The 27554-nt window shown below is 37.5% G+C and overlaps 1 protein-coding gene across 10 annotated transcripts in view; it reads right to left on the bottom strand.

Annotated features, from left to right (window-relative positions):
• The window catches only part of ZMYND11 (zinc finger MYND-type containing 11), a 106721-nt gene that overhangs the window by 11312 nt on the left and 67855 nt on the right, over positions 1-27554 (bottom strand). For 3 of the 10 annotated variants that reach the window (XM_026843271.1, XM_026843268.1, XM_026843267.1), the window contains 9 exons: positions 18914-18958; positions 15968-16129; positions 7566-7643; positions 7079-7171; positions 5538-5625; positions 4282-4337; positions 3525-3602; positions 2861-2979; positions 814-1021 (listed from right to left, as the gene is read on the bottom strand). In XM_026843271.1, the coding sequence (XP_026699072.1) occupies positions 814-1021; positions 2861-2979; positions 3525-3602; positions 4282-4337; positions 5538-5625; positions 7079-7171; positions 7566-7643; positions 15968-16129; positions 18914-18958 (927 nt within the window). Of the gene's footprint in view, positions 1-813; positions 1022-2860; positions 2980-3524; positions 3603-4281; positions 4338-5537; positions 5626-7078; positions 7172-7565; positions 7644-15967; positions 16130-18913; positions 18959-19426; positions 26984-27554 lie in introns of those variants that run through there. The other 7 variants (XM_026843270.1, XM_026843269.1, XM_026843275.1 and 4 more) reach the window with 5 other exon arrangements.

Consider the following 27554-nt stretch of genomic DNA (forward strand, 5'->3'; position numbering starts at 1 on the left):
TAAAAATACAGACTTAGAGAGAGGATAGTGCTTTTAAATGAGGAAAGAAGATGTTGCCAGGGCAAAGGCTGGCAAAAATACAGAGAAACATCCTGCAAGCTGTGAAAATCTTACTTCCAAGTCAGTAATAGTAAATATATAACCCCCTTTTGGACAATGAATGGCTAGGTTCAGCCATGATAAGGGAATTTGCATACGGCAGTGCAAAGTTTTGTATCTTGGCCCTTGTGCTTTTCACCTTTGTTAAAGCAATATAATTATTCTTGTTTTGCAGAATGATTTTTAATTACTTTAATCAGTTGCTGGTCAATGGTCATCAAGTGCAACATTTCCACCTAACTTTAGTTGGACTTGCTGAAAACATCATGATTGGTGTTACTTGGGAATCTGTAATGCAGAATGCAGTTCAAAGTGAACACACTCCAGCTGTGAAAAGGCTGAACAGCTACAGGGCTGTCCCTTGATAGGAGTCCAAGAAGGCAGTGTTGCAGTCTATCTGATATCCATGACATTTAACTTGAACATTCCTATTTAACTTTAGAAATCTTGGTCTGCCTCTTCAAGGTGCTGTAGGTGACAAACATTTTGAAACTTCCTAGAGGTCGTCCAAGAAACTGAGGAAAGAGGAAAACTCTATATTCTTGCTATTACTGAGCTATAAAACATAGGGAAAATAAGCCTTTGAACCCTATTCTTGTCACCACAAAACTGCAGACAAAGCACAAGGCTAATTTAATAGTGGATTAACCAAAAACATCATCTTTGTACCCTTTAATAAATTGCCTTGATTGCTAACATTGTGGCAGCACTTGCCTGCTCATTGCTGGTAGAAGAGATACTTGACTCTGCCTCCTCTTCCCCTTTATCTTCATTCTTTGATTTCCAGAATCTCCCCTCACGAAGAAAACGCTGGTGCAGTTCCAGCTCATCACAGGCCTTCTTCCACCCCATACTGCGTTTCACGTGCAGCCGATGGATGTTCACTGTGATATCTTGAATGTTTTCAGAGGGGATCCAGGCCCTTTTGAATACACAGTACAGACAGGTTCAGAAACACTGAATACAGATGAAGGATCCTGACCTGAGAAACGGACTTCAGAAACAGTTTTTCACAGCGGCTGATCACTGACAATTCTTTTGTACTCAGAATTTTTGTATATTCAACACATTTGGAAAAAAACAGACTGCATACAATTAGACACTTGTGTTACTATAAGCACTTGTTAGCAGTGGGTGCTATGGCTGAATCTTTTTCATTTTTGGTGAGCCACAAACCTCCCCCAGCACCAACAGCAGTCACATCTCCTACCTGCTCTCTTGCTAGATGCCCCAAATCAGACATGGAGACATCTTTACCCAAGGTTCGTATGCTAATCCAATTTAACCCTTGACCTCTTTGCTAAAACTGTCAAGGAATGTACCAAACTATCACCTCAAATAGAGTCATTTTTTAGTTAGGGGCTCTGTCTGTCAGTAGTGAAATCATGCGGGGACTTTATGCTCTTTTGGACTGAATTCATGCCAGTGACTTGGTTCCAGAGGTACTTTGTCGCTTAAATATTTTCAGAGAGTCCTCATAGAGTTATATGGGCAGCTCTTGACATTTTGAAAGGTTATACCAAGCAACATTGGACATTAAAGAGTCACTTCCATGGACATCTACATAACAGAGTAAATAACTGTAACAAATTAAATGTCTGCAGACAGATTCTCAATTCTTACAGAATAAATTTCATTTCAGTGAAGTCAAACAAACAATGCTAATCTATACCAACCAGGAAACTGGCCTTTTGTCCAAGTCAGGCACAGTAACTAAGCAATGGCATGCTAGTAAAATGTACTTTGCCTTTTCTATCAGCACATGTTTAAGACATTGCAAGAACCTCATCCCACAAGCGTCATGTTACTTTATTAAATAGTTTGAAGCTGTGTGAATTTAATGCCAAAACTACTCATGAGATAAGATGTATTTGCAAACAGATTCAAGGTAAATCATTCTGTGATTGAGACACAAACAGAGATCCTTTACCCAATTAATGCCCATTAGAAAATCTTGGTAGTTCATATAACAAATGAAAACATGTTATATACTGTGCAAGTTACACTAAAAGCAATTTAAATAAACAGCCTCATAAAATACTGTTACTCAATTGTCTAGACCCTTTTGGGATGCACCAAAATATACCACCTTCCCAACAACCATGAATTACTTTGCAAATGTCTCCTCTCCTCACATTACATAAATCAAACAGTAAAAAAAAAAAAGTCAGTACATCCACTCTACTAACACTACGATAACCCTCCCCAAATGCTGAACAAACATCTGGAGATGGAAGTAAAAGCTGATCTCTAAGAGTGAAGTTTCCAATGTAAAGAGTTATTCTCTGAAATTGCAAACTGGCTCACAGCAGGAGCTCTGTCAATGTTCTAGCAGTGAGACAGAAACACTTGTGATGTATATTATGTTACTAAAACACAAAATTGCAACGTGCCTGCTCAGAAGAGAAAATTGCACAAAGTCAATACTGCTGATAAGTAAGAGTACATTTCTGTCCAATTTTCACCTTGCCTTGGATCAGCAGGCTGCTACTGATTTGAAGAAACAGTTGAAGTTCATTTCCTTTAATTAAAATGGCATTAAGTAACATTCCCTACAGCAACTGTGGAAAGGGAATCTCTGAGCCATTTGGTAACTTTGGATGTGTTAGACTGAGCTTCAAATTTTCTGAAACAATTATGGCAAAGTACTCAGTCTTTCTAATGTTGGCAACTAGCTGAGCCAGGAATTACAACATGATAGATGAGATAAATTCTTGTAAGTATTGTTTGTAATAAGAAGCACATGGAACTAATAAATTACCTTTGGTGGTGATGGCCAAAAAAGCGAACATCAACTTGATTGTCCTCTTTCTGCATGACTTTGGCTGGCCAAAACCCAAAGCCTTTCATTTTGGCCCAAACCAACTCATGATTAGGTATCTGGAAAAAATGTTGTATTTATTATTGGATATGAAGTATTATACTGATATCTCCCACAAATACTTTGCTGTAATACTATGCTAGTATCTTAGGAATATGGTCACTGCTTATGTCTAGTGTTATTTTCATTTTTATCTTCTTACAATATATATTTCTCTGTTAGATGTACTGCTTGTATCAAAGTAAAAAAATACAAAGTCTGAAAAGGGTGTAACTGTTTATTGAAAACAGAGATCTTAAGCAACCCAAAATTTAAACTTGTCTATTTTATAGCTTCATCCAGGAGCAAAGTTTTACTTCTGTAAGCTCCTTATTTTCTTCTGAGACTGCTGTAACTGGCTGATAACCAAGTTTTATAACCTATAGTATTACAGCTTTGAACTTCAATCAATGTTTCACTTGTGTAAAATATCTAGGCTTACAGAATCTTAACATGCTTTTGAAACAAGCCTACTGAAATGTAATAGTCAATGCATTAATGACACCAAAACTGCAGGCTTTTATACAGAAAGGCAAACAAATGAAAATCTGAGTCAGCAACTTACACAAGGATAGCAGAACCAATTGTCAGGTCGCGCATTTGACAAATAGAAACAGTTCTTGCAAAGCTGCAGTTCATCCAGCTGAAAAACAAAAAAAGGTAAATAAGTAAAAAAAATCCTATTTACATGTCTTCAGAAGTATCCCTTTCTCTTGAGTATCAAGATTTTTCAACTCTGCTTGCTAATTTGGTAGAGTTACTTCTGTCTGTGCAAACTAGAGGTGTGAAACTGAGGTGAGCTGAGAGTGGATAAATTACAAGCTGCAGAAATGTTATTGATATTTTAGAAAAATAAGGCAGAAGGAGGAGACCAATTCAACTCTTAATGATTTATTATAGCTAAAATGTAAAGAATAGTTCTCTAAATTAATCAAATATTTAAAGTACATTCTGAAAGAAGTCATTCACCTGTACAAAAGTGTGACAGCTCCCCTAGCTTTATTTTCTGGTCTCCTCTGAATGTTGAGAAATGTTTCATTGCCAGCTACGGAATTTGGTAGGAATCTCACCTCAGGTTCAATTTATATTAAAACTATATATTAGTAGATAATTTTCAAAACTAATATTTGAATATCAGAATTTTTGAAATAGTTTCGTTGCAAAAGAAAAGAAAAAGGAATTCTGAATCAGCTCTTAGAAAGGGAAAATTTATATTAAACTTCTCACCCTTTTTATTTTTGTAATATGAAGAATAATTTTCTTAGATTCTGAAATAAAAGTCAAGTATCTTATTCACATCTTCGTTACTTAGTACTACTTACTTCATGACATGTGTCTTTGTAAAGCATCCTTGCTATATCAGCTTGTTCACTGTCCGCTATAAATTAAAAAAGATGGTATGAACAATCACGGTATGATCACAGTGCACACAAAGATTTGCAGCTGTCATTGCTATGACTTTCATGCTATAATTGTCTTGCTTGAGAATACAAAACATAATTTAGTCACTTGGATAACCCTTCCATTTAAAATTTTCTAACAATCAGTTCTATATTTGTTTTCTCTTTCCTATTTATATGCAAAATCACTGTTGGGAGCTTTTCAATTGAACAATACAAGTACACATCTGAGGAGCAGTATCAGGGAGTCAGGGTTGCTCCTAATATGGATCCAGTTGCTTTCTCTGCTAGTGTCTTAATGACACACTGCAATTGTCCTAAAACATGGCTCTCTGCTATCACCATTTGACAGGAACACAGGTACAATCACATAAGCATTTCTGCTGAGAGTAATGCTTCACAGATTATTTATCATTATGTGTTTCCCTTTACACCTGTGTATTTCTCCATCAGCACATTCACATCTCTCTCTACCAGTGACACTGTGGGTCTTCTGATGCTGCAAACAGACTGGTCCCACTGTCCTCCCAGTTTCCCTGAAGTGAGCTGTGTCTGAAGGGAAGAATCACATCCTTCCTGAAATGATGGCTCTGGAGAACCCTGTTACAGGACCTGGTTATAGCTTCTGGACATGGTGATGGTGTCTTTCCACTTCCAGTCAGACTGTTCCACCGTATCAGTCACTTAATACCTTCCCAGTGGCTGGCAGCTTTTCTAATGGCTGCACCAGCAGGACACTTCTAGTGTGGGTGTAGCTATCTTTGCTGTCACAATACCGCAGATATTGCCCACAAGTGAAAAATACGTGTCTATAGTACATGTTTCTGCTGACACAGCATAGCAGAGATCAAACCTCTTTCCACCCAAACCAACAGAAGTATACTGGCAGAAATCTGCAGTCCAGACTGACTTATGACTTAGGCTGCAGAAGAAACAGTGCGGCAAAAGTGTAAATTCCCACAAACAGGTTTAGCCAGAGAAGATGAAAATAATCGTGTAGTAGGTGGGCTAGAAAAGACCCTTCAAAGTCCTCTTGCAGCTTACTTGGATTTTTAAGGGTTCTAAAATGACCTCATCCACACTTAAGACTATGTAATACCAAATTCAATCCTGAACTTGTGATTATCCTGCTGATAAAGATAAACCAAATAAAGCAAGCAGTAAATGTAGTACTTTACCTCCATAGAAAATCACTGTGTTGTGTAGAAGCAGCTGAGCATCTGCTTTGAACTCCTCATAACTCCTGTACTTTCCTTCATTTACTTTCTACACAAAAGAAAACAGGACTGTGAAAAAATGTCTAAGTGCTATACCTGTTTTATGCAGAGAAGCTTCCACAGAAATCTGCATTATTCAACACAGATCAGACACTGCCTTTCCTGCATACAGAAGGAATACTTACAACTCTTTGGCATGGTTTGTTAGTATCTGAACATTGGCTGCACTGGTCCCTTTATGCAATGTCCAGAGGTAAATAGGTGCTTTAATACTTGACTAAGTTTTAAAAAAAAATTCTCTTGGTTATAACAGGGTAAATCTGGAGTAGCTTCATCATAAAGTGTGGCCCAGAACACTTGTTCAAGTTAAAATATATTCCGTGACGTGAAGATTTTGTACCTTAAAATACCAGCTAGTTTTAAATCAATGTTATACTTCCAGGATCTTCATATGACAGTCAGTGTTTTCTGATGAAGGCTGATTGTCTTAGTCTTCCAAACTCATAGCAAACACCTACATGGAGCCATGCAGTGTATTTTCCTAGTATGGTCTTTTGTCTGATAAAGAATGCAGCATTTTCAGTTGTGCTCTGTCAAGAACACCTATGAGAATTCCAATCATCAAACATCATCAGTTTCTAGGATGTTATCAAGGTCAAAAGACCTTTTGTGGAAGCAGGTGAAGGTGTCACAGTAAAAGGAAGGCCTGACCTATTTTCAGGCTCAACCAGTGTTGCCAGTACTTCAAGCCAGCCAGTTGTGTTGGTCTCCAAAACTGTCAGTGGAAGCTATTGTTTATCCATGTGTTTCAACAACAATAATAAAACAAAGGCTTTTCACATCTATGGTTGTAAAGGGCAAGATATACTACAGCACTGCATAGTAATCCAGTTCCAGCAATGAATAAAGAATATGCTGTTCATTTTGGTCATGTGCCACTGATTTACATGAGTCATCATCAGAACTTTGGTTCAGAAAAAAGGATAATGCATTTACTAGTACTTTATTTTTGGAAAAATTAATGCAAAACAGATGTTTTAAGTGAATCTTGTTTTTTCATGATCAACAAAATGATTGGTTCTTTATGAATCATTTACATGTTTATAAAGCTGACACCTACACAAGGGCATAATAACTAAAATTGGAACATGGTCAAAAGCATTGGGCCAGATACGCAAACATAAGCTCTCGAGTCCATATTCAATGACTTACATAAAGGGTACTTTCTCTAAAGATTTCAGCTACCTACAGCTCCTAGTAAAACCTTAGTACAAAAGGAATTCAGGATACTCTATGTCTGAAAACTAGGCACCTCTCAAAATGGTTTTACTCAGTTACCAATTTATGAGGAAAAGTCTGAAGTTCTAAGCTCCCAAATCCAATGTGGGATACAATAGTCATAAGGAGAAATAAACAGGATTAGTGCTTGAGTCCTTAAGGTTTATCTTCCCTGTTAAAAGGCACCATAAACATTATGGAAGTTAGAAAGCAAGTCACTCTACCTCCTGTATAGTAGGAACATCAACAGCTGAGTGCACCAGCCTTCTATACATTGGGTGTTTGTTGTCCTTCCCTTTCTTGTTTAGATCTATAGCCTGAAAGGACCATGAGAGTGTGTTAGATACTGCATTTAGAATCTGCTTAAAGCACAAAAAAATAGATTAAAAAATGTAATATTTCAGGTGGGGAATACACAAGGCCAAACTGTGGATCCACAATCTGATAGATGACATGTATTTCAAACCTCAAAAATGTCCATTTCAGAGGAGCCACAGGTTCATGGCATAAACTACTCCTGTCAGAATGATACTAATCCGAGCAATGAGACCTGATATAAGTGTACGTGGAAATACACACACCACTTATGACAGGGGAAATAAAATGACACCTTCCTGTAGCCCTCTTCTCTGCAGTCACACATGGCCAACCGTAATGCATCCTCTACAGTGCAACCCAACACTCTGATAAACTTCCCTGTTTCAGACTCACCCGCTCCTTCATACGAGAGACTATGAATCGCAGGTATGTGCTCATCTCTTGTTTACTTGTGTTTTTCTTCTTGATACTCTGTCAAAGAAAAATAGGATCATATTATTATTTTAAACTTGACTTCAAAATTCATTCAATAAAAATTTTCTCTGTATCACAGCATTATTTGAAAAGGTAACTTTGAATCAGATCACACAATTTTTTAGGGAAAATCTTTTCTGGGAAATTAGTAACGCTAACACATCACAACCATAATGTATGTTGCTTTGAATTACGTCTGGGCTGAGGAATTCAGGAGTTACAGGTTTTACTTCCACATGTATCCATAATACTTTGTCAAAAACCTCTCATGTAAAGAAGTGTCAATTAGAATAAGACAATGAAGAAAGGCATTTTAGGGAGCAGTTTAGAATTTATTTAATGGACTTTTTATTAGCAAGGCACTAATATTTTCAGTAAAAGAAGACATTATTTTTAAAAGAATATCCTGTGCTATCTACAAATTATGTGCTTACTAGGCAAATTGACACAGTTTAGAAGGAAGTCAAATAGGCTCTAGCCAATAAAAACTCAGAGCACTTTTTACTGCTTGAGAAACATAACTATTGTTGATTTCTGTGGTTCTTCCTTCACAAAATCTAAGCCAGATTCTGGAACACAGACTGCTTCTTTTTATCATTTCAGGATCCAGAGTTTTTCCCCCTCATCTTAGACTAGTATAGAAACTTATTCCCATACTTCAAAGTCCATCCAGGCTAGTGGGAAGCACTGCATAAAGAAAATCCATTGCTAAAGAGAAGGTGGCTCTCTGAAAATGCCTAGCATGCTCTTACAAACCAGCCTTTCCAATTCCAGGTCACAGCAGCTGTGCACAGTTCTGCATGGCCTTACAACAGCTGGCTGAAAAGTGCTATCTCCTTGCTCTTGCCTACAGTAGCTCTCCAAAACAAAACCACAGTGAATCAACAGCATGAGTTCCAGGTTTATTATCCTGAAGTGCCTTCTAAATGTTCACAGCTTTTGCAAAAACCTTTATTCCTCCTCACACCTTGGAATGCATTGAGTGCCAAGCTGAATTCTCCCCTTCTCATGCCTCACATCACCACCTGTATGCAAACTGCGTGGACCAAACTGGCTCAGCTACATCTGCGTCCTCAAATTTTGATGGTCTTTAGCAAGATCCACATGATTGTGCAGATTACTGTTGCTTAGCAAACACAAGAAAAAACAGAATCCATGTCCTAATAGGTAGCTAAAAGAGGTAGGAGGCTCATGAATTATTAATCACTAGAAGTGTGCTATTTTTTACTGAATTACTTATATATGACTCTGAACATATAGAGGGAGCAGACACATTGAATACAGAGCAACTACTTTTACATATTTACTTGGCAAGAGTAAAAATTACACATTAGCGCAAAAAAAAACCATGCTAAGATTTGATTGTGTTTCCTCTACTTATATACCTCCTGCAAGACACTGAAGACACTGAAAATCACAGGCTGGCCCTTGTGCTACAGCAACTGTGCAACCTGCACGTCAAGGGATTGACTTACTACCTCCTTCTTAAATAAAAATTGTACACAGCACTACCAATGGAACTCTTTATTTAATGGCTTAACAGTATGTATAGAATTATTACAAACTGTGCTGAAACACCATAGCTTTTTCCTGACAAGACACTACCACTGGTGGGTAAAACTCAATACTAGGGAAAGGGCCAGCACCAGGTCTTGCTAACATTCACAGTGCATTTAAGCATTATTTTCATAATATTAATGGTTCCCTGATCTTCCTTTCAAATTCTGGAATGAGATAGAATTTTATCCTGCACTGTATGTCTGAATCACCTTCTGTGTATTCATGTTACTTTGTCTGTGTGAGAACGTGCATTCTGCTGGAATTCAATTCACCTATTCAGTTTTGCACAAACCAAAATCGCTACTGCAAATGCAAACTCAAATGTGCATTAAATTATCTGCATTATGAAATGCTGCTGTCATTTTGTCATTTTAGGCACTGGAGTGCTGTGTGCTTGCTAATGACACAGCATTTAAAAAGACTGAGACTTATTAGGAGACAATAAAACCCACTTGCACTGACTAGTCCTTTTACACTTCTTTTTCTGACATGGTTCTGAATTTATCATCCTTTGAAAGTATTTCAGAATTCATGTGAACAGTTTTTCATGCCCTGCTGGGCAAGACAGTTTGTAAGAGACTGTGTTGAGATGGATAGTTTATCTTATCCTTCAGATTGTAAGAAAAGATAGATAGATAGCTGGCTTTGTATCGTTATTGATGTCAGCAATTAATATTATCTTAAGCACCAATGAAAATGTTGTCATTAATTTGCCAATTCAGGCAAACTTGAATTTCTCCACTTTTCCTTCAATTCCCTACACTGATTTATTTTAAGAAAAATCTGATCTCCAGGTTCCTCTACTAAATGTTGAAAGGTAATAAATTTAGGGAATTGGAGCCTATGAGCCAGCAAAATGTCTTTTTATGGTGAGGTTGCTCACCCTTTGTAGAAAGCAAGTTATAATCCAACCGCTTCATTCACTTTTCAACAAAGATTAGCCCTTTAGGAGGTACCACTTACACACTCTTTGGGAGCTATAATGAAAAATGCATAATTTTTCAGTAACACACCTCCTCAGCAACAGAAAAGGAGAGGAGGGGATTTAAGGGGGTTGGTTAGCCATCCTTTGCTTGGGAATTGGCTGGGAATCAGTCTACCCATTGAGGGTGGTGAGTGCCTTTGCATCACTTGTTTTTTTTCTCGCTTCTTCCATTAAACAATTTTTATCTCAACCCAAAAGTTTTCTTGTGTTTATGCTTTCTTTTCTCTTCCTCTGTCCCACTGGGAGTTGGGGAGAAGTGAGAGAGCAGTTGTGTGGTGCTTATCTGCCTAGCAGGGTTAACCCACAACAAGGATGATCCTAAGTCAAACCATTTTTTAGAGAAATCTGCAACCCTTCTGCTTTTAATCAAGGTAAACTGAAAGGCTCGGTCAGGAATACATGTTTACATAGGGGATGTAGGAGTGAGGTAATAACCTTCACAACAGCAGTCCTCATGTAGAAGATTAATGGGATCTGGTAGGTGGAAGGCCAAGGCTGCAACCTAATTCTTTACTTGTGGGTGCAGGAAATACCTTATATATGCTTTATTCTCTGCAGCACATCTATTTCTTAGAAGCTGGTACCTGAAGGTTGGATTTACATTGCTGTTTATATTCAATATCCCAGATTAATAATACTGCTTAGATGTTAAATAAGGTAGCAATATATTGCACTGTGCAGGTGTAACTTACTTAGTAATTCTGACATACTTATAGTGCAGGAATTCACTACAAGACTTTACGAACCCACACGAGGTTAGCAGCAGCTAGGGGTGCTGCCAAGAAATGCTCCATCCTGCAGTAGCACCATTTATGATGGAAGTGACTATCCTTTGCACCCTGAGTTAGCATGTAGCTCTCAATTCCCAGGGTGACAATGGTCATTATGCTGCAGTTTCTGCAATCTTTCACTTGAAGAGAAAAAAAGAGAAACTCTAAGAAATGCAAGGTGTTAGTGCCAGCACATATGGTTATATGCTATAAGCATTTAAATTATATTTTCTTCATGTAAAGAGGTTTCCCTACAATCTCCCATTAACAATTTTTTTTTTCCCCTTCCTCTCTCAACTGCTATGTGTATACACACATGAAAGAGCTCCATTTCAGTTCAGTGACTGGAGTAGGTGAAGGCTGCTCAGTGACAGATATATGTTTCTAAGACACCAGTAACATTTTCAGAAGCAATTCAGGTTTCCAGGTTTCTATCTGCAGAGGGGAACTATGTGCAAGAGTTTAACACACATTCACCACTGCTCTTTAGAAACTGCTCGCTTTACCCACCAGCCCTTGGGATTTTTGTAGGGCTTAAATTTCCAGAGGAATTTGTGCTATATATGGAAAGCTTTACTGCTCTTCTGCCTTCTCAAACTTCCAACCCTAAGATGCGGAGGTTTCTTATACCACTAAGAAAGATATGTAGGCACACAGGATGGGCCTCAGAGCAACCAGTCTGCTGTATGCCCTAAGCAGCACACAGAAAAGGATCTGCATGAGCAGAACATGGCATGAGACCTGCCTCTTGCAAGGCCATATACAGTTAAACTAAACTTTTCAAAGCATTAGGTGCTTTTGGAAATGTTATAGCTAATCCACAAATTGGTTTGTACTTGTTTGGTGCATTAAGCACCTTCTGCATATGAAGCATCATGTGAATTAAATATGCTTTTACATGCACAGAGAAGGTGGTAGGAGGCTCTAAGTGGAGGTTTCCCAGTTTTCTTACTGCTGTGGACAAATTCCTTTACATGCTATTAACATGCCTTATGCAGTGCGCAGTTCTGTCGCCTCCCTGATTTACTCAAGGGTGCCTGTGGCTGCAAGGTGAATGGGAGGGACTTGTCAAGCATTAACACCTCCCCAGGTGTGGGCTCTGCACACTGAACCATGTGGTGCTAATATTGGTACTATACTAGGCTATTATTCTACATCTATCCATGGCTACTATTTGTGTGATTATGCTAAATACTGTTTATAGAATATGTTTCATCATACAGTTATCTAACAAACTCCTACCATAACACCCCATAAAGTAAGTCAATAGAGCCCTATTCTTTCTTCCTTTCTTGTATTTTACATTACCCATCTTGACTGACAGCTAGTACCTAAAATCCCCGATCTAAGTATTCGAGTTACTTCACTTAAGTAACCTTCATCTTTCTGTGCTTCTAACTTTCTGTTTGTCATTCTCGCTTGTCAAATTGTCTAAAGTTGATTGTGAACTGCATGATGATGTATTTTTATGTACTCTATGAAATGCTTAGTACAGTACCAGAACTCAGAAATAGCCTATTTATAGAATAGTTATCAGCACAGCATTTATTATCTTAAGCTCTACAGTTTGTTTTACTCTCATATATATAAAAACCAGAAATATTGAAAACCCCACTATGATAGATAAATTGGTTATAATTCTTTGCAAAACACATGCATGGAAGATCAATTTCTGATCAGATGATTGTAAAAAATTTAGAAGCCAAGTGAAACAATACGAATAATTATTTATTTTTGTTTCACAAACCAAAACTATTCCTCTGTGACAAACTATATGTCACCATGCATAATTTTTCCTTTCTATTAAAATTATTCTAAAATTTTAATTTTAAAAAAAATAAATAATAAAAGTCAGTTACCCCAACATGTGATCAGTATCCTCCTATTCAGAATTCTCTCTCTATATATATATATTCCTCCCCAAAAAAACCACTAGCATTTTTGCAGTACATGCTGTAGTCTTTAGGTGCTAAATTAACAGCTGGAGAAAATTAATTTCCTTTTATCTAACCAAAGAGCATAAGTCTCCTGCATTGTTCAGAGACTGAGTTGACTAACCCTGTCTTGAATGGAACATTACAGTAGTGGGGAATGTAATCTCTAAATTCATTCGATATGAGTCTTTCTTTTATGACCTGTCTACCAGGAATTTTGCTGATAATACCAATTTATTTCACTTAAGACAATGATTAGTCAGCAGACAGGGAAAATTTTCAACCAATGCAATGTGGTTTGAATTGAACTTTGGTTGACTCTCGACTCCTGCTGAGAATTATGTAGGGTACAAAATATTCAGAATGGTACCGTCAAGTTAAAAAAAAAGCCAGGCATTGGACACTCTTGCTTATGGATGCAGGGGAGAAAAACCACCAGCAGGAAAACAAGAGTTCAGAGAAAGGTTTGCAAGGGACTGTTATAAACGTTATGGGAGGAAAAATATTTTAAAGTTATGAACAAATCCTTGGCAATGTCCTTTATAGAATGTTTCTGAGTAGTCAAGTGTGCAAGATAAAGCTGCACAGGTTGATTGAACTAGTACAACCAGCAATTGTGAAATGAATAATCCAAAGGCTTGCTGACCTTGGCAGCATTACAGAAGCAATCTTTACATAAGAATGAAGTGTTCTTAGATTATTTTTCCCAATATATTAGGTTTCAAACATACTTTTACTTCACCTTTGTATAGACCTTTGAAATCCCCAGGTGAAAAGTGCTATGTCCACTTACAAGAATAAAGTATGAAAACATATGCATCTCTTTGTCCCATCTATTACTTTTCTTGAACGTACATATTTACTGCTGATAATGCAAAGTAAATCCCATTGCCCTTATGCAAGATAGTTAAGCTCTGTTATGTCCTCTGGACATCAGCCAGGGCTCTCCAAATTACCATAGTTTTCTGAATACAGGCCTCTCCTGCTTTTAAACTAAAATGAGAGCAGTCATCTCCTAGGAAGGTGGGGAGAAAGTAGTGGAAGAATACTGAAGCCTGACATGAGGATGCTAACTCCCATGCCAAACTAGACCTCCTTTGCTTACAGGGACTGTGCAAGCCTCCTTAGTCCAAGTTTGCAGACTTAGGACTTGAAGTGATTTGGATTAATCACAAGGAAAACAAGAACTGCCAGCACGGGGAAAAAAGATGCCATGGCATTCAAAATGGCAATATTCACAAAAAGAAGTTCATCGTTATCTGGAGCACTGAGCAAGCCAAAGATCTCTGGGGCAGGAAGTATTTAAGACACAACATCCCCCCTCGCCCCCCCCAATCTCTCCTTAATTTTGTATAACAAAATGGGAACCAATATGCAGAAAGACAGGCACAGTGCACATGGTCTGAGTTTCACAGGACTTTTCTCAAGGTAAATCTTTGTTTAATATCATTGCCATAAAGGATTTAAAGGCTCCAGGATGAAAGTCAAACTGTTCTCAAAGCTGACCATCCTATGTACCTGTGCATATTTCATGTGATGATTCAGCATTTCCACTCTGACAACATCCATGTTACAAGACAGATGTTATAAACCACCTCATACACAAGGTGGTTTAAACCATTTAAATTCCCTACTCTCACCAGGTGTCATCTAAAATTAGTGGCAAACTAGAGAGGAGACTGGATCCAGTTTATGTAATTTTAACTACTTATAAGAACTAACAATATTTATTGTGAGAACCAACAATTATCAAAGAGATTAATTTAAAAATCTGAAAGCAAGTCACCTATATATTGTCATTCTCTGTTTTTAACAGAGGGAATATTGAATAGACAAATTAAATTTCAGTAATTCAATACGGAGGGATACAGTACATGTCCTTATTCTTAACTGTTTTTTCCCTGACACTATTTCTTGTTCATTCCTTTCCGTTTCCTTGAGGTGGGCTTGATTTTCTTGCTATTTCCCTAAACCTTGAGAGCTTCCAATTTGAGGCAACAGCTTTTTTACAACTTGTTCTAAGGTAACAGCAGCCAGAAAGTGCTGTTTTGAAACAAAGAAATCTACTTGTTTTCAAAAACTGCATCTCTGTACTGCGAAGCGCCTGAACTACATTCCTTGCAGCACAGATCATCTGAAGGTCAGTCTGCTGCGATACAGTTAGATCTAAGCAAGGGAACTTCCTCTCCCTCCAGCAATCCAAGGCAGAGTGCAACTGGCAGTTTTATGCCTTTCTATAGCAATATTTTTATCTTAAACATTCGCATGCATTAGTCCCTCCATTTAAGGAAGACTAGGAATGTGCTCCGCTGGGGGAGGTGATGCAGAGATGACAAGAGTAAGAAGTATCTCTCTGATTCAAGGCCAGGTACCAGTAAGCACCATCCTGACTAGAATGTTTAATCTTCTAATGACATGCAGACAACATACCTGCTTATTTGTGGAAAGGAAATAAAAAATACTCTTTGTCGTCTCCCTACCATACTCATAAGAATAGCAATTTTAAAGAAAAAACTATATAGATATGGATATTATGGGTGAAATCCAGATTGGTCTTTTTGCACCAATAGAATCCACAAATGAAATGAGAAGCAGGATTTCACTCCATATTTTTTGATACTGCCCTCATCAGTAACATGATTGTGGCTTTAAAATGTAAAATATGATTCAAATAAAATACTAGGTATGCAGTCATCAAAATACAAAAAGGTTACGATTCATTAAAAAGATGTTAAGTAAAAACAGTAGCATCTTACACAGCAATTTGTTTACTCATGTTGAATATTTCCACAATATACTGCATTCACACACGGCATACACACATACACACATTCCCACACAGTATACTGTGTGCGCTCAAATGCATAAGTAAAGCTTGCTGGGGTCTTCAAAAATGACCATCTGCTACATGCATCATATTTTGGTATCTCTGCATAGATGCTCTAGGTATGTACCATCATTTCAATATTCAGTTCTTTATCCATTAACCTGCCAGACCATCTGGACACCTTAATGAATCTATTAATGAATATCAATCCTCTAATCAGCACATGAAATCTCATAGGTACTCACCCTGCAAACTGGGCACTGCCAGTGACTACTGCTGTCTCTAAGCCTGAACTCATCAGACAAACACTTGGAATGATACACACGAAAACACAGGTCACATATCAACACCTCTCCAGGCAAATGGCATTCAAAACAATACCAGTCATGATTTTCTGTTTCCCAGTCCTACAAAAAATACAAAATATTTTGGTATGACATTCTGTCAAAATCTGCAGGAACTAAGAACAAAATTGATATGTCTTGAAATCCAGCAGCAATTAGACATTATAAACATTTTAAGAAGTGTATAATGTTTAAAAAACAGGGGAAAACCTACACGCTTAAAGATCTTAATCAATTTAATACACACTAACTCCAATAGAATATGAATGCCAAGTTTTAGTTTTTTCAAGTGTCTGATTAGTAACAATTTCAAATACGAGCTCTGTCCACAATGAAAAGTGGGTTTGTTTTCTACCTTTGTGTAAAACACTTGTTGACCTCTCTGCATTAGACTACAAACAAAGGTTTGTGCACCTCAACAGACCACACCTATTTCCTTGGACTATTTCTCCTTGTTTGGTTACAGTATATTTTGAACTGTAATTTTCTGAAGGGCAGTCCCTTCCAGTCTTTATTCTCTTAAAACTGACAACTTTTCAGCATCAAAATGTTGAGTTGCAAGAAATAAATGAAATTATGAATCTATTACTGCAAGAAATGTTTCTCCTAAGCAATCCCAATGCAATTCAAAAAGTAAAAAATGTTTCACTTGCAGTGCCCCATAGCACTAGGCTTATCCTGAAATGTTCTACAGAAGACAAAGGATATGGTTCTGCTGATGCACAGATGTCTTTAATACATTCTTCCTTGAAAATTCAGCCCCAATGGCCAAATTCTAACCTTTGAAACATGTGCACAAGCTTTGCTGAAGTAAATGAGAGCAGCATGCATATAATTTGGAGGTAGAATTTTGCTCTAGGAATCTATAGTACTAAAACCAGACAGAATTGCCAGTGGCCACCATTAAATGTTTGTGTTTGTTAGCTGAAATGCCACACTTTTCCCTATACCTAGAAGACAAAATAGCTGTCATACCTCAGATAAAACTCCCAATGCCTTTTCATGTCAAATGTCACTTTTCAATGGGTTCAGACCTCTGAAAAAATTACTCCTATTCTTCAATAAATTGTCCTGACAAAAATCTGATCAAGGTGTTTTTAATGTCATGTTATAAAGGTGGAGTTAGCAATTCCCACCAACTGCCAGAACTGGCATATGTCCAATTCTCATTTTCCCATGCTTGGGAACTATGGTCATTAAGTCCTTGTGTGAGAAGTCTCCTCCAACAGAGCAGTGTAGGAAGTGCTACACAGAAGTGTCACTTCGAGTCCCTTATGCTGAAGAGCAGCCGTGTTGCATACATAATTCATCTGACCACAGCCCCCATGAATATAGAGATTTAGGGACATCCTCAACCTGGACTGCCTACACTAAAGTTTATATACCATCAACACTGAACTGCAGGAGCAATAAGTTTAGGGGAAAGAAAAAACACCAAACAACCCTTAACTGATGATTTTTGAACTCAGAACTTTGCCCTCCTTTGTTGTTCAGATTAACAGTGTAACTTGACTCTTCTATTATTTTTCCTAATCTAGTTTTACTTGCCAATTCTGTATGTCTCAGACTGGCACAATAATAGCACCAGATTTGTCTATAAAGAACACATTCTTGTTTCATGAACACTTTCCCCTTCCACAAAGTCCAGTGGCAGTGCACTTTGGGAGCTTTCTTTAAGATACTTTAGAAACAACTAAAGATACTGCATTGTCGATGTACTTGATTTGCCTGTAGACTGAAAAAAAACCAGGATAAAGTATTGCTTTGTATTTATCTTATATTCTCTCATATTTATCTTCTTTATGAAACTAAAAAAAAAAATCAGATGGCAGTGAAGGGCCAATTAAGCAAGAAAAAGAATCATTTTTGATTAAAGATCTATCCAGATAAAATCAAAGACCCCAATAGATCCTGGGTACTGAGGAATTTCAACACAGAATCAGGATTCCAGGAGTCTTAATTTTTTTTTCATATGAGTTACTTATTGGTATATCCCAGATATTCCATTGTTAGGAAATATGCTGGCAAAGGGATGTGGAATTTCATAAATGTACGGAAATATACTTGCTGGCAAGAAAAATCATACACTCAAGCCAGAAACCATGACAATAAATAAAACACCAGAAGAAGCTTCCTTCAGTATTCACACTGTAAAGTTTTGAAAACATCATTACTTCTAAGTATAATCACACAGGTTTTTCACAGAAAAGATTTTTACTTTAATGCAGTATATTTAGTGCATAAATATATATAAACCATTAATTTATGCAATATATTTGTCAAGTTAATAAGGAAAATAAAAAAGGTAGATAGCCCTTGTGAACAACTACACTATCGACCAACAGCAAGGTCAGAGGCATTAATTTTGCTCCAACAGCAATGAAGTGTTATTGCTTCTCTTGGTTTACATAAGTTTGAATGGGAGGAGGATGTGCTCCCAACATATTTTTTTAATGCAGATCAGATTCATTTAAATAGCTCAGACTCTGACTGTCAGTGCTCGGGGTAGGACAGGTCAAAATTCTCCGCCTGCTGCAAACACGGTTAAGTCTGCATTTACAAAATACACCACCAGGTGTCATCAGCCACTCCGAAAATGACTGATTAAAGGGCAACCATTGTAACAACATCTTGAACTGTAACAAGTGAGTAACCACTTCCAGCCCCCAGGAGAGAGAAAAAATCATCAAACTACATACATACATTAATGTAGACTAAACTCAGAATTGGAAGTGATATGGATGATGGTGGTGGTTAATATAGTAAACTAAGCTATCCTAATGGAAGACAGAAACGTAATAGAAAATATGACAGAATTCAAAACCACATAGTGCAAAAATTGTTCACCTTGTTTTTTGCTGCTGTCTGGGAAAAAGGCTGCATACCGTAGGCCTTTCAAAATAAAAACAAAACAAACTTTGTATCTATACTGTAAGCCATCCGATTATCAGGATATACACAAGGCTAGAAAGAATTCATGCACAGTGACCAGGAAATCAATCTGTTACTTCTAACATTTGGTTGCATACATTTCCTCCTGCATTTCTGGAATGCTACCCAACGCTTTCACCACATTTTTTCTTTAAAATATCCCATGTGCTTATATCATTAAAAGAGCCCAACACCCATCTTCTTCCCCATATACACACCCACCACCAGGCCAACTAAGAAATTGTCAAGAATATTAATAATTGTTAATTAATGCACTCTCTTTGATATATAAACCTTCTTTGGGCATCTAAAAAAAGATCCCTATAACATAATTTACTGCATAGGGAATAGCCTCACCAAAATCAAAGCAACACCTTCTTTGCTGCATATTGTCAAAGATTAAGCTATCACTTTATCAATAAAACTCACAGTCCTTATTTGTGTATAAAAGGTGATATATTTTCCTGGGGCCATGCGGAATGAAGGAAGGATCTCCGCCACAGGGACTCAATTTGCCAGTATCTTTTTTTCCTGATGCAGGGCAGGGAAAGCCTCTCATGTCACGGTGCTGGCAGACGAAGGGAATCCTCTGCCGGCAGCACCCGGCTGCCCAAGTTCAGCAGTTCAGCAGCACCCAGTGACTGGCCACAACCCCCAAGAGGGAGCAGATTTGGCAGCAAAGCTGCATAGCTCAGATGTAACAGGAGGCTTTCCCCCTTCATTTTACTCAGCTGCCCGTTGCATCTGTAGAGAAATGCATCAGCAGGGCAGCAAATGTCTGTTTGGGGGATTGTATTTAATAGCCAAAGAGCTATGCTCTGTTAAGCAGAGTGGGATCTTGCAGTGATATGGGTCACTTGTGGTCCCTTTTCTTTATATTCAAATCAGTCAAACATTATATCATAAAGGTCACTTTGCACTGACATAAACAGTTCAGATTTCTCAGCAACATGAATGAAACAATGCAACATATTCAAAAATACAGCTTAATTTATGACCGACACGTAAGCTTACTTTTTTTGTGATTTGTCTTAAGTAGGTTGTCTTAAAGCAAATACATAAATTTATTCTGGAAGTACAGAAAAATAACATGGGACAGAAAATGTCAGGCTATCGAGAACATTTGACAATTTAAATACAGATAAACCCAAGAGAAAGGAATGAATCATCATGTCGTAGCCTTTACTGTAGAATAAAATATATAGTTGTTGTCAAGGAAAGAATAATTTTAGCGCATAAAGAAAATGTCCATTATAATGCAAATGTACATGGAAAAGAAATGCTTACTCATTAGTAATGGAGATTTACTTAGCTGTAATTGAAATAGGGAATCTGTATGTTGGAGAATGTGACATCCTGCTGTACAATTAGCATACCATTAAGTAGGAGATGTGAAGCACATACTGACAGTAAAATTAACAATAACTTAGAGGTCACAATTGTAACTATTAGGTCACTTCCATACCTTAGCAAGACCATAATTATTGTAAAAAAAAAAAGTAAAAACAATTAGTAAATTTTAATTTTCCTATAAATTATATGTAGGCATAGCACATGAAAACAATATAACCTCTTTCTCAGACTTTGTCTAAAAGGACCATTTTGCCTTTTTATAATGCATATCCATAACATAGCTCATTTCTTACCTGATAATCTGTTTTCTCCAAGTCCCTTAATGGTAGCCAAGATACTCGGTATTAAGCCACTCTACTATCAGGTGGAGAGAGGAAAAGGGAGGGGGAAAAAAGGCAAAACTCTATTCATGAAACTCCCCTTTACGGGGATTTGCTGGTTTCACACTGTTGAACTAGATTTCCCAAACCATCCAAATTATGGATATCCTTTGGACCCAACCAGTAAGCTAAAAAAAAAAAAAAGGGTCACATAGAAGGGAAAGACAATTATAAGTCAGTTATCTCTTTGGCGCAATCATGTTTATTTATGTATAGTATACATACAGTTCTGTTGTCCTAAATTCAATATGACGCAAATGAAGGAAAGCTTTTTCCATGGAGCTCATGGTTCCCAGCATTTCCTGTGTGGCACTTGTCCCATAGCACTCTTTGGACTCTTTTTTCCCAGGTGTTCTGTTTCAAGTGCTTCTCCAGAGTTTCTCTGCTGCTTTTGTATGCACTGCTGTGGTGTTTCTCTGTATCTCTCATCCACACTCATGCACACACAGTTCCTTCCAGATCACTGGATTTTCATTCAAACCCACCTGTGCGCAAACCTATTGTCAGCCCTGCCTTAACGGTCCCTAGAGGTCCAGCTGTCTAGCAGATAAAGAACTTAAAACAGTTTTTCACATTTAGTCTAAAAGAAGAGTACTAGCAGATACCCAGTAGATTTCACCCACTGTTTCGTATCAACACTTTTGGTCTGTCACAGTGGTGGAATCTGGAATGGCAATAAGGTTCATCCCCGCAATAAGAAGTAATTTACAAAATAGAAACTATTAAAAAATAGTAGTATTTGCATGCTGTATCTATTTCAAGATGTTTTCAAATCACCAGCCCAAAACTTTGGTATAATCTTTTCCTGACTATTTCATAACCCTTTAGAAAACTGTAAAGGATCTCAATGAATGAGTTCCTACCATTCCTCGGATTCTCATTTCTTTGACATCTAATGAGATAGACCATGCCCTGTTTGAAGATACAATTTCTGAGGCAAATGTTCTGGATTCTGGTATTTTAGGATTTGGGAACAGCCATAATGAACACTTCTTTCTTTCTTTCTTTCTTTCCCACCTCCATCAGCTTTAACATTAGAATTCTTTCAACTTTCCTACCTTCAGCTGAGAAGCTTTCAAAATCTTGGGATTCTGCTGCTAAGGTTTCTTTGTTGGCTTTCAGTAACTCTTCACTGAAACCCACAAAGTTGACTACCAGTCCATATCAAGTAGACAGATGCACTGAAAGAAATGCCTCCCACAAGAATTATACATTACTTTTTTTCACATCTTTCATTTTGATTTAGGTTTTGTAACCTGCATACATCATTGTCTGCTGTTGGGAAGTAATTCTTATTTTCTGTACTTAATCTTTCATATTTCAAACTTTCTGCTGGTAAATGAAAAGCTTTTACTATAATAACAAGTGGTGGTACTGCACTCTATCATGAGTGTATCTACCATACCATCATGCTTCTCTGGTATCCAAGTCCTCTCCTTAAGAGGTCTCACAGTATGCTGCAGGAACCTATGCCCCCATTCATATTAAACAAAGCAGCATCTATTTCTTTCTAAACACATTTGCTATTCTTAATCAATCAGTTCCTTTTGGTCTTTTTCAGGCATCTGTTCTCATCAAAGCTTTCTTGATTGAACATGAGCATTACTACAGGTAATTGTCAAAACTCTGCAGTGCATTTTGCACTCGAATATAGCAAACCACTGTGGGGTTGCACTATCTATGTGCACTCCTATTCTCCAGTACAAAACCTGAAGGAAATGCTTCTTATACATTTGCTGTAAGTAGCTACTGTACACTTAAATTATTTGTCTGTTCACCCATACTTCTCTGAAAGTATATCAGAATCTGTGCTCCATACAAAAGACAGTCTGAAACAGGCTCAGACAAAGGCAGTGGTTAAAGAGCCCTTAAGAACTGTGGAAATGCTAAACCGTGCTCAGCTTTGAAATGTTTCCCCTTGCCTATCTATCCACTGATTTAGCAATACTGTTGAACTTCCAAGTAACTGCTCTGTAATAAGAGGAGTTTTACAAAATGTGGCTGTTGATATGTAGAGCTGGACATATTGGAGGCATAGTCCTTTTTTTTTCAGAGGAAAACTAGTATGTGCATCTTCTATGTGCACACTGGCTTCTTTCTTAAACAGGCTGTATCTTCTTGGGTACAGTAGCTAGTAAGAGATCTTCAGCTTATCACGGATCTTTGGCAGATGTATTGGTTTTCACTCAGACACTAGCATGCATCAAATACTACGTGGGTCGAACAAACATGATGTCTCATGAAACACCATTCCCAGTATTTTTTCAAACACAGTGGGAACACTGTGTACGTTTTTCACCAGAGGTCCTAGCCTGCTGTGAGGGCAGTCCTACTCCTGCACTTTGGGTCAGCCTTCTCTTCATGCCACAACATCCCTGGCTCCATCTATTCCTTATTGAGCATGAACCCTTCTGTAAACTTGCTTTCAGTAGCCCACTGAATCTGCTTTTATCTTTTCATCAGAATGATAGGTTAGGCTCCGAAGTGAGGAAGGCATGATTAATTCCTTGATGTCTCAGAGGACTTACGCCATCTTTGCAGCAGGTAAATGGTGAGCTAGCTGTTTAATAAAAGTATTGCCCTTTTATCACTGCTCTACAGGATCCATGCTTGATCAGGATGATTACTTTACAATGACAAAGTTTCTTAGATCATCCCATGTTTTACATCTAATGTTAGAGTAATACATTAGAGTAAATTCAGTATCAAAATAAGCTTATTTTCTCCCCTGTAGTTTCCTTGTATATATGTATTTACTAGATACATTGCCTCCTGTTTTGCATTTGTTTTTTTCCTACTGCTTTTGCTCATCAAAAGTGCTCAGCAAATAAACAAGCATCCATCTCTCTTTCAAAACCAAAAAGACTTCAGCAGCTAGAATCCCTTTACAAAAATTGTTTCACTTTATCTTCTCTTCCCTCTTCTAGAAAACTACCACAGCAGGTAGCTACAATGATGTGTGCTTTTGCAGACAGGATAATCTGTCCATTGCAAATCAGTTGCCTTTATAGATCCTTTCCTTTGATGACTTGGGCTTCAGCTTTAAAATGGATTTCCATAAACTGACTCTGTTGGACACTTTGTAGGTATTCAGTAGTACTCATATTTTACCACAAAGAAATCCAAAGCAATTACGAGTTCATATGTCCTCACACCTACCTAGGCATCTTGCTTAATTTCAATTACTTTTATTTATTATGGCCAAGATTTTCATAAACTTGGCAATTAACTTTTTTCTTACATTAGTTTTGATTTCTCTCATTTTAGAAACCAGTTTTATTCTAAAAAGAACCAACATAAAACCTTCAGTCAGGAGACAGACCCAAATCTCCTTCTCCATAGTGCATATTAAACACAGACATATTTTTAGGCTCGTGATAATCCATTTCCATTTTCTTCACTGATAACTGCTTCCTCTTCTGATGCACTGATGCAAGAAGATTCAGGTTCTGCAGTGAATTCCACAGCCTCTCAGAATACTTTTGGCTTGCTTTCTTTGAGTTTAATCTGCAAGTCTAAGTTTGTCTAATTAATTTATTGCCAGTTTGTCTTAGAAGTCTTCTGTTTCTGGCAGAAACCACCAAAGTCTTCTCTGGATTCCTGCCAAGATAGGTAGATTTTTATTCCCTCTCCTACCTTGTAGTTATGTTCTGGAAATTCAGGGTGATAGGCTCCAAATTATAAAGCCAGTCTCTAGCTCCCAGAGCTAAAGAAGTGAAGTTATTTCAAGAAGTGTAGTAGCATGCCAGCAGACAAAATGACTGCTAAAACCCCTGTCACACTTGTCTTCTCAGCCTTATAAGATGTGTTCCTGAAGTAATGAATAAATCTCAGTTTCCCTCCCAAGAAGATCATGTTTGAGTAGCAGTAGTTTACATTATTTGAGGTGAGACAATACAAGTATTCTCCAGGATATCAGAAACAGAAAATAGTTTCAAATAAAAATATTTTCTTTCTTCACATTCCAAGTGAGTTCAAGGTTAATAGAAACTTTCAACTTATCTCCTCAGAATCTGGATTTGCTTCTGCTATTAATGTCACCATTTTTTACTCAGGTTGAGCCAAGAGGAGGTTTGTAGGCTATTTTCATTAGGAAGATAAATCAGTGATGGAGTGAAGTATTTATTAGGTGCAGTACCTTTTATTTCCACATTATGTATGTGAAGGTTTTGTTCCCCTAGAAAGAGGATTAATCCAGACCAGAAAGAAATCTCTTTGCTTGTAGTTCCAAGTCTTCTTCCATGAACAACTATGCACAGAAGGGGTCCCCCTCCCCTCTTCTTTTTAAAAATACATTTACATTGCTTTTCTGGCCTTATTTTCTCCACAGAATTTTGTAGTGTGTTTCTAGGTTGATGTTTCTGCACACAGAGAAACATTTTATCTGAACCAACAGCAGAACCTCCTACACACTTCACTTAAATCTCCAACGTCTTGTCCATGTCCCCTGTGCTGTAGGTGTGGCTGGTACTGTCTCAGCTGTCAGTGATATAATGGCATGAGGCCTGGATTTATTATAAGTGAAGCATGAATATTAATAAGCCCATCAGCTTCAATGAAGTTTCATTCAGTGACCAGCATGACGTAATAATTCAAAACAGTTGCCAGAGATGCAGAGCATTTTGAACCCACAAAGTTTTAAAAGAACAACACTACTAGTTCAGGGTTGGCACAAAAGAGGTGGAAAAAACCAAAATGCATATTTTCAGAACAAACTTATGATGGACTTATATATGTCATCTAGTCCATTAGCATAATTTAAGTCCCATGATAGAAGCTTTATACAGACTAGTTTGACTAGTTTACTTTAAAACCCATAAGTAAATTATCATTCTTCAAAACACCCTTTCAATCAGAAAAAAACATTTTGTGAAATCTGTGAACAACATCATCAGTATCTCAACTACCGAAGAGCCAGTGAAAGCCTTAAAGAATACAGCATTACACTGACTGCATTTTTGAAAGTCAAGTTGGCAAAGCCAGGAAAGACAAGTGAAGATGCTGATGAGTTGTTTTACCAGTTTAAAAGCATCATCATCTCTTAGGTATGCAGTAAGATGGACTCTACTAGTGTCATCTTCGGTAATATGAAGATCCTCCAAACAGCATGAGCTCCTTTCTAGGGGATGAAAAATAAGGATGAGAAAAGGAGAGGAAGAAATACTCCTGAACAGATGGGAAGAGAAAAACAAGGTTGGAAAAGGAATGCAGAAAATTGTTCATGATTCTTAACCCATCTGGAGACAGGAAGAGCCACTGAAATGGCAGTGAGGCCATTCTCATGAGCTGCATGCTAATAGCCTTAATCGAAAGGCAAAGGAGGGTTTTGGCTTTAATACAGCAAAAATTTCTTGTCTGTGAGGTGGGATTTCAGAATTCTAATTTGCTTCTCAAGGAAGCTTTGATTTGTCAATTTGAAAATACTTGCTTTTCTGAACTTTCACAAATCTACAGCAGGATATTACACTAGTGGACACTAATTTTTGGTTAATTAATAAGCAGAATTTTACACTAGTGCACACCATGATAATAATTTGCAAGAAAAATCATTGCTTTTAACACACAGTGGATAGATATGGTGGCAGTCTCTTGGCAAAATAAGCTCTGAATAATGGGACCTTAGAGGATGGAAAGATAGACAGAAGAGAGATTTAAAGAGCTCCAGAAGCTCATTTCCCCTCCATGCTCTCGTGTGACCAGACTGTTATGTGGCCTGACCCTCAAAGCCTCCTTATACTCTCCCCGAGGTGTGGAATAAGAGATGGAAGCCAGTCTGAACTTTTCTCTCCACCAGGATCATTCATTAACTCTTTGTATCAGTGAATCACCAAATGTAAAGAACACTGGTACTTTCACAATAATTAGGAATCTATCTGGAATGTTCCAGCCTGGAAAATCCTCAATTTCTTACAATATGTGAGAAATAGTAACTATCATGGTTTGGGCTATGTTTGGACCAGCGAATTCACACAGGACTTCAGATTAAAGGCAATATGGATGGATAAGACAAATGGAGAATTTTTAAAACACCAAACAAAATTTTTCGTCATTTGGTGTGACATGTTCTTCCTCTTTGTGCTCTCTAGTTGTAAGAGTTTTCATAATGAATGCACTGGCTGTCACCATTGCTGTTTCAGATTACCCTTCTGCATCTAACTGAAATTAATGGAATGTACATTACAACTATTCCTCAGCCTAGTTAGAAGCCCATAGTTTGCTAGCAATAACTGGTAGCTATGTAGGTTGGTTTTGGTTTAAGGTTTGTTTTTATTTCTGGTTTTGTTTGGTTTTTTGTTTGTTTGTTTGTTTGTTTGTTTGTTTTTTGTTTTTTTTTTTTTTAATTTAAAGTGTATTTTATGTACAGAAAAGATTCAAACCCTCACAGTGACCGTTTTAAGCTTTTTACAATTACCTTCATATTTATGGAGACTCAAGATGACACAGCCAGTTCAAAAAACATCTTCTGGCTATCAATACTGACTAGCATGGAAAAATCAATATAAATACAAGAGCAATTAAGCATGGCAAGTAGGGAACCCAGCCTTTTCTCAATCTAAAGTAATTTAGAAACAGCCAAAATACTCCTTTCTCACAGACTGATCCTAGCAAAATTGAACCTGCAATACATCAAATCACAATAATCACTGGATGTGTGCCTAAGGTCACTAGGGTTAACAAAACCACCTTCTAAACTCACAGTGCTGGCAGTGGGTTACAACAAAGGTTAAAATGATGGGAAAGCAGACAGAGTGAAGAGATGGATTATTTAGGCAGCCTTGAGACTTGAAAGTATCTGGAGTCACTTTGAGCAAGCACCAGTACTT

Source organism: Athene cunicularia (assembly GCF_003259725.1).
Source record: "Athene cunicularia isolate RWA chromosome 2 unlocalized genomic scaffold, athCun1 chr2_part1, whole genome shotgun sequence".
NCBI lineage: Eukaryota > Metazoa > Chordata > Aves > Strigiformes > Strigidae > Athene > Athene cunicularia.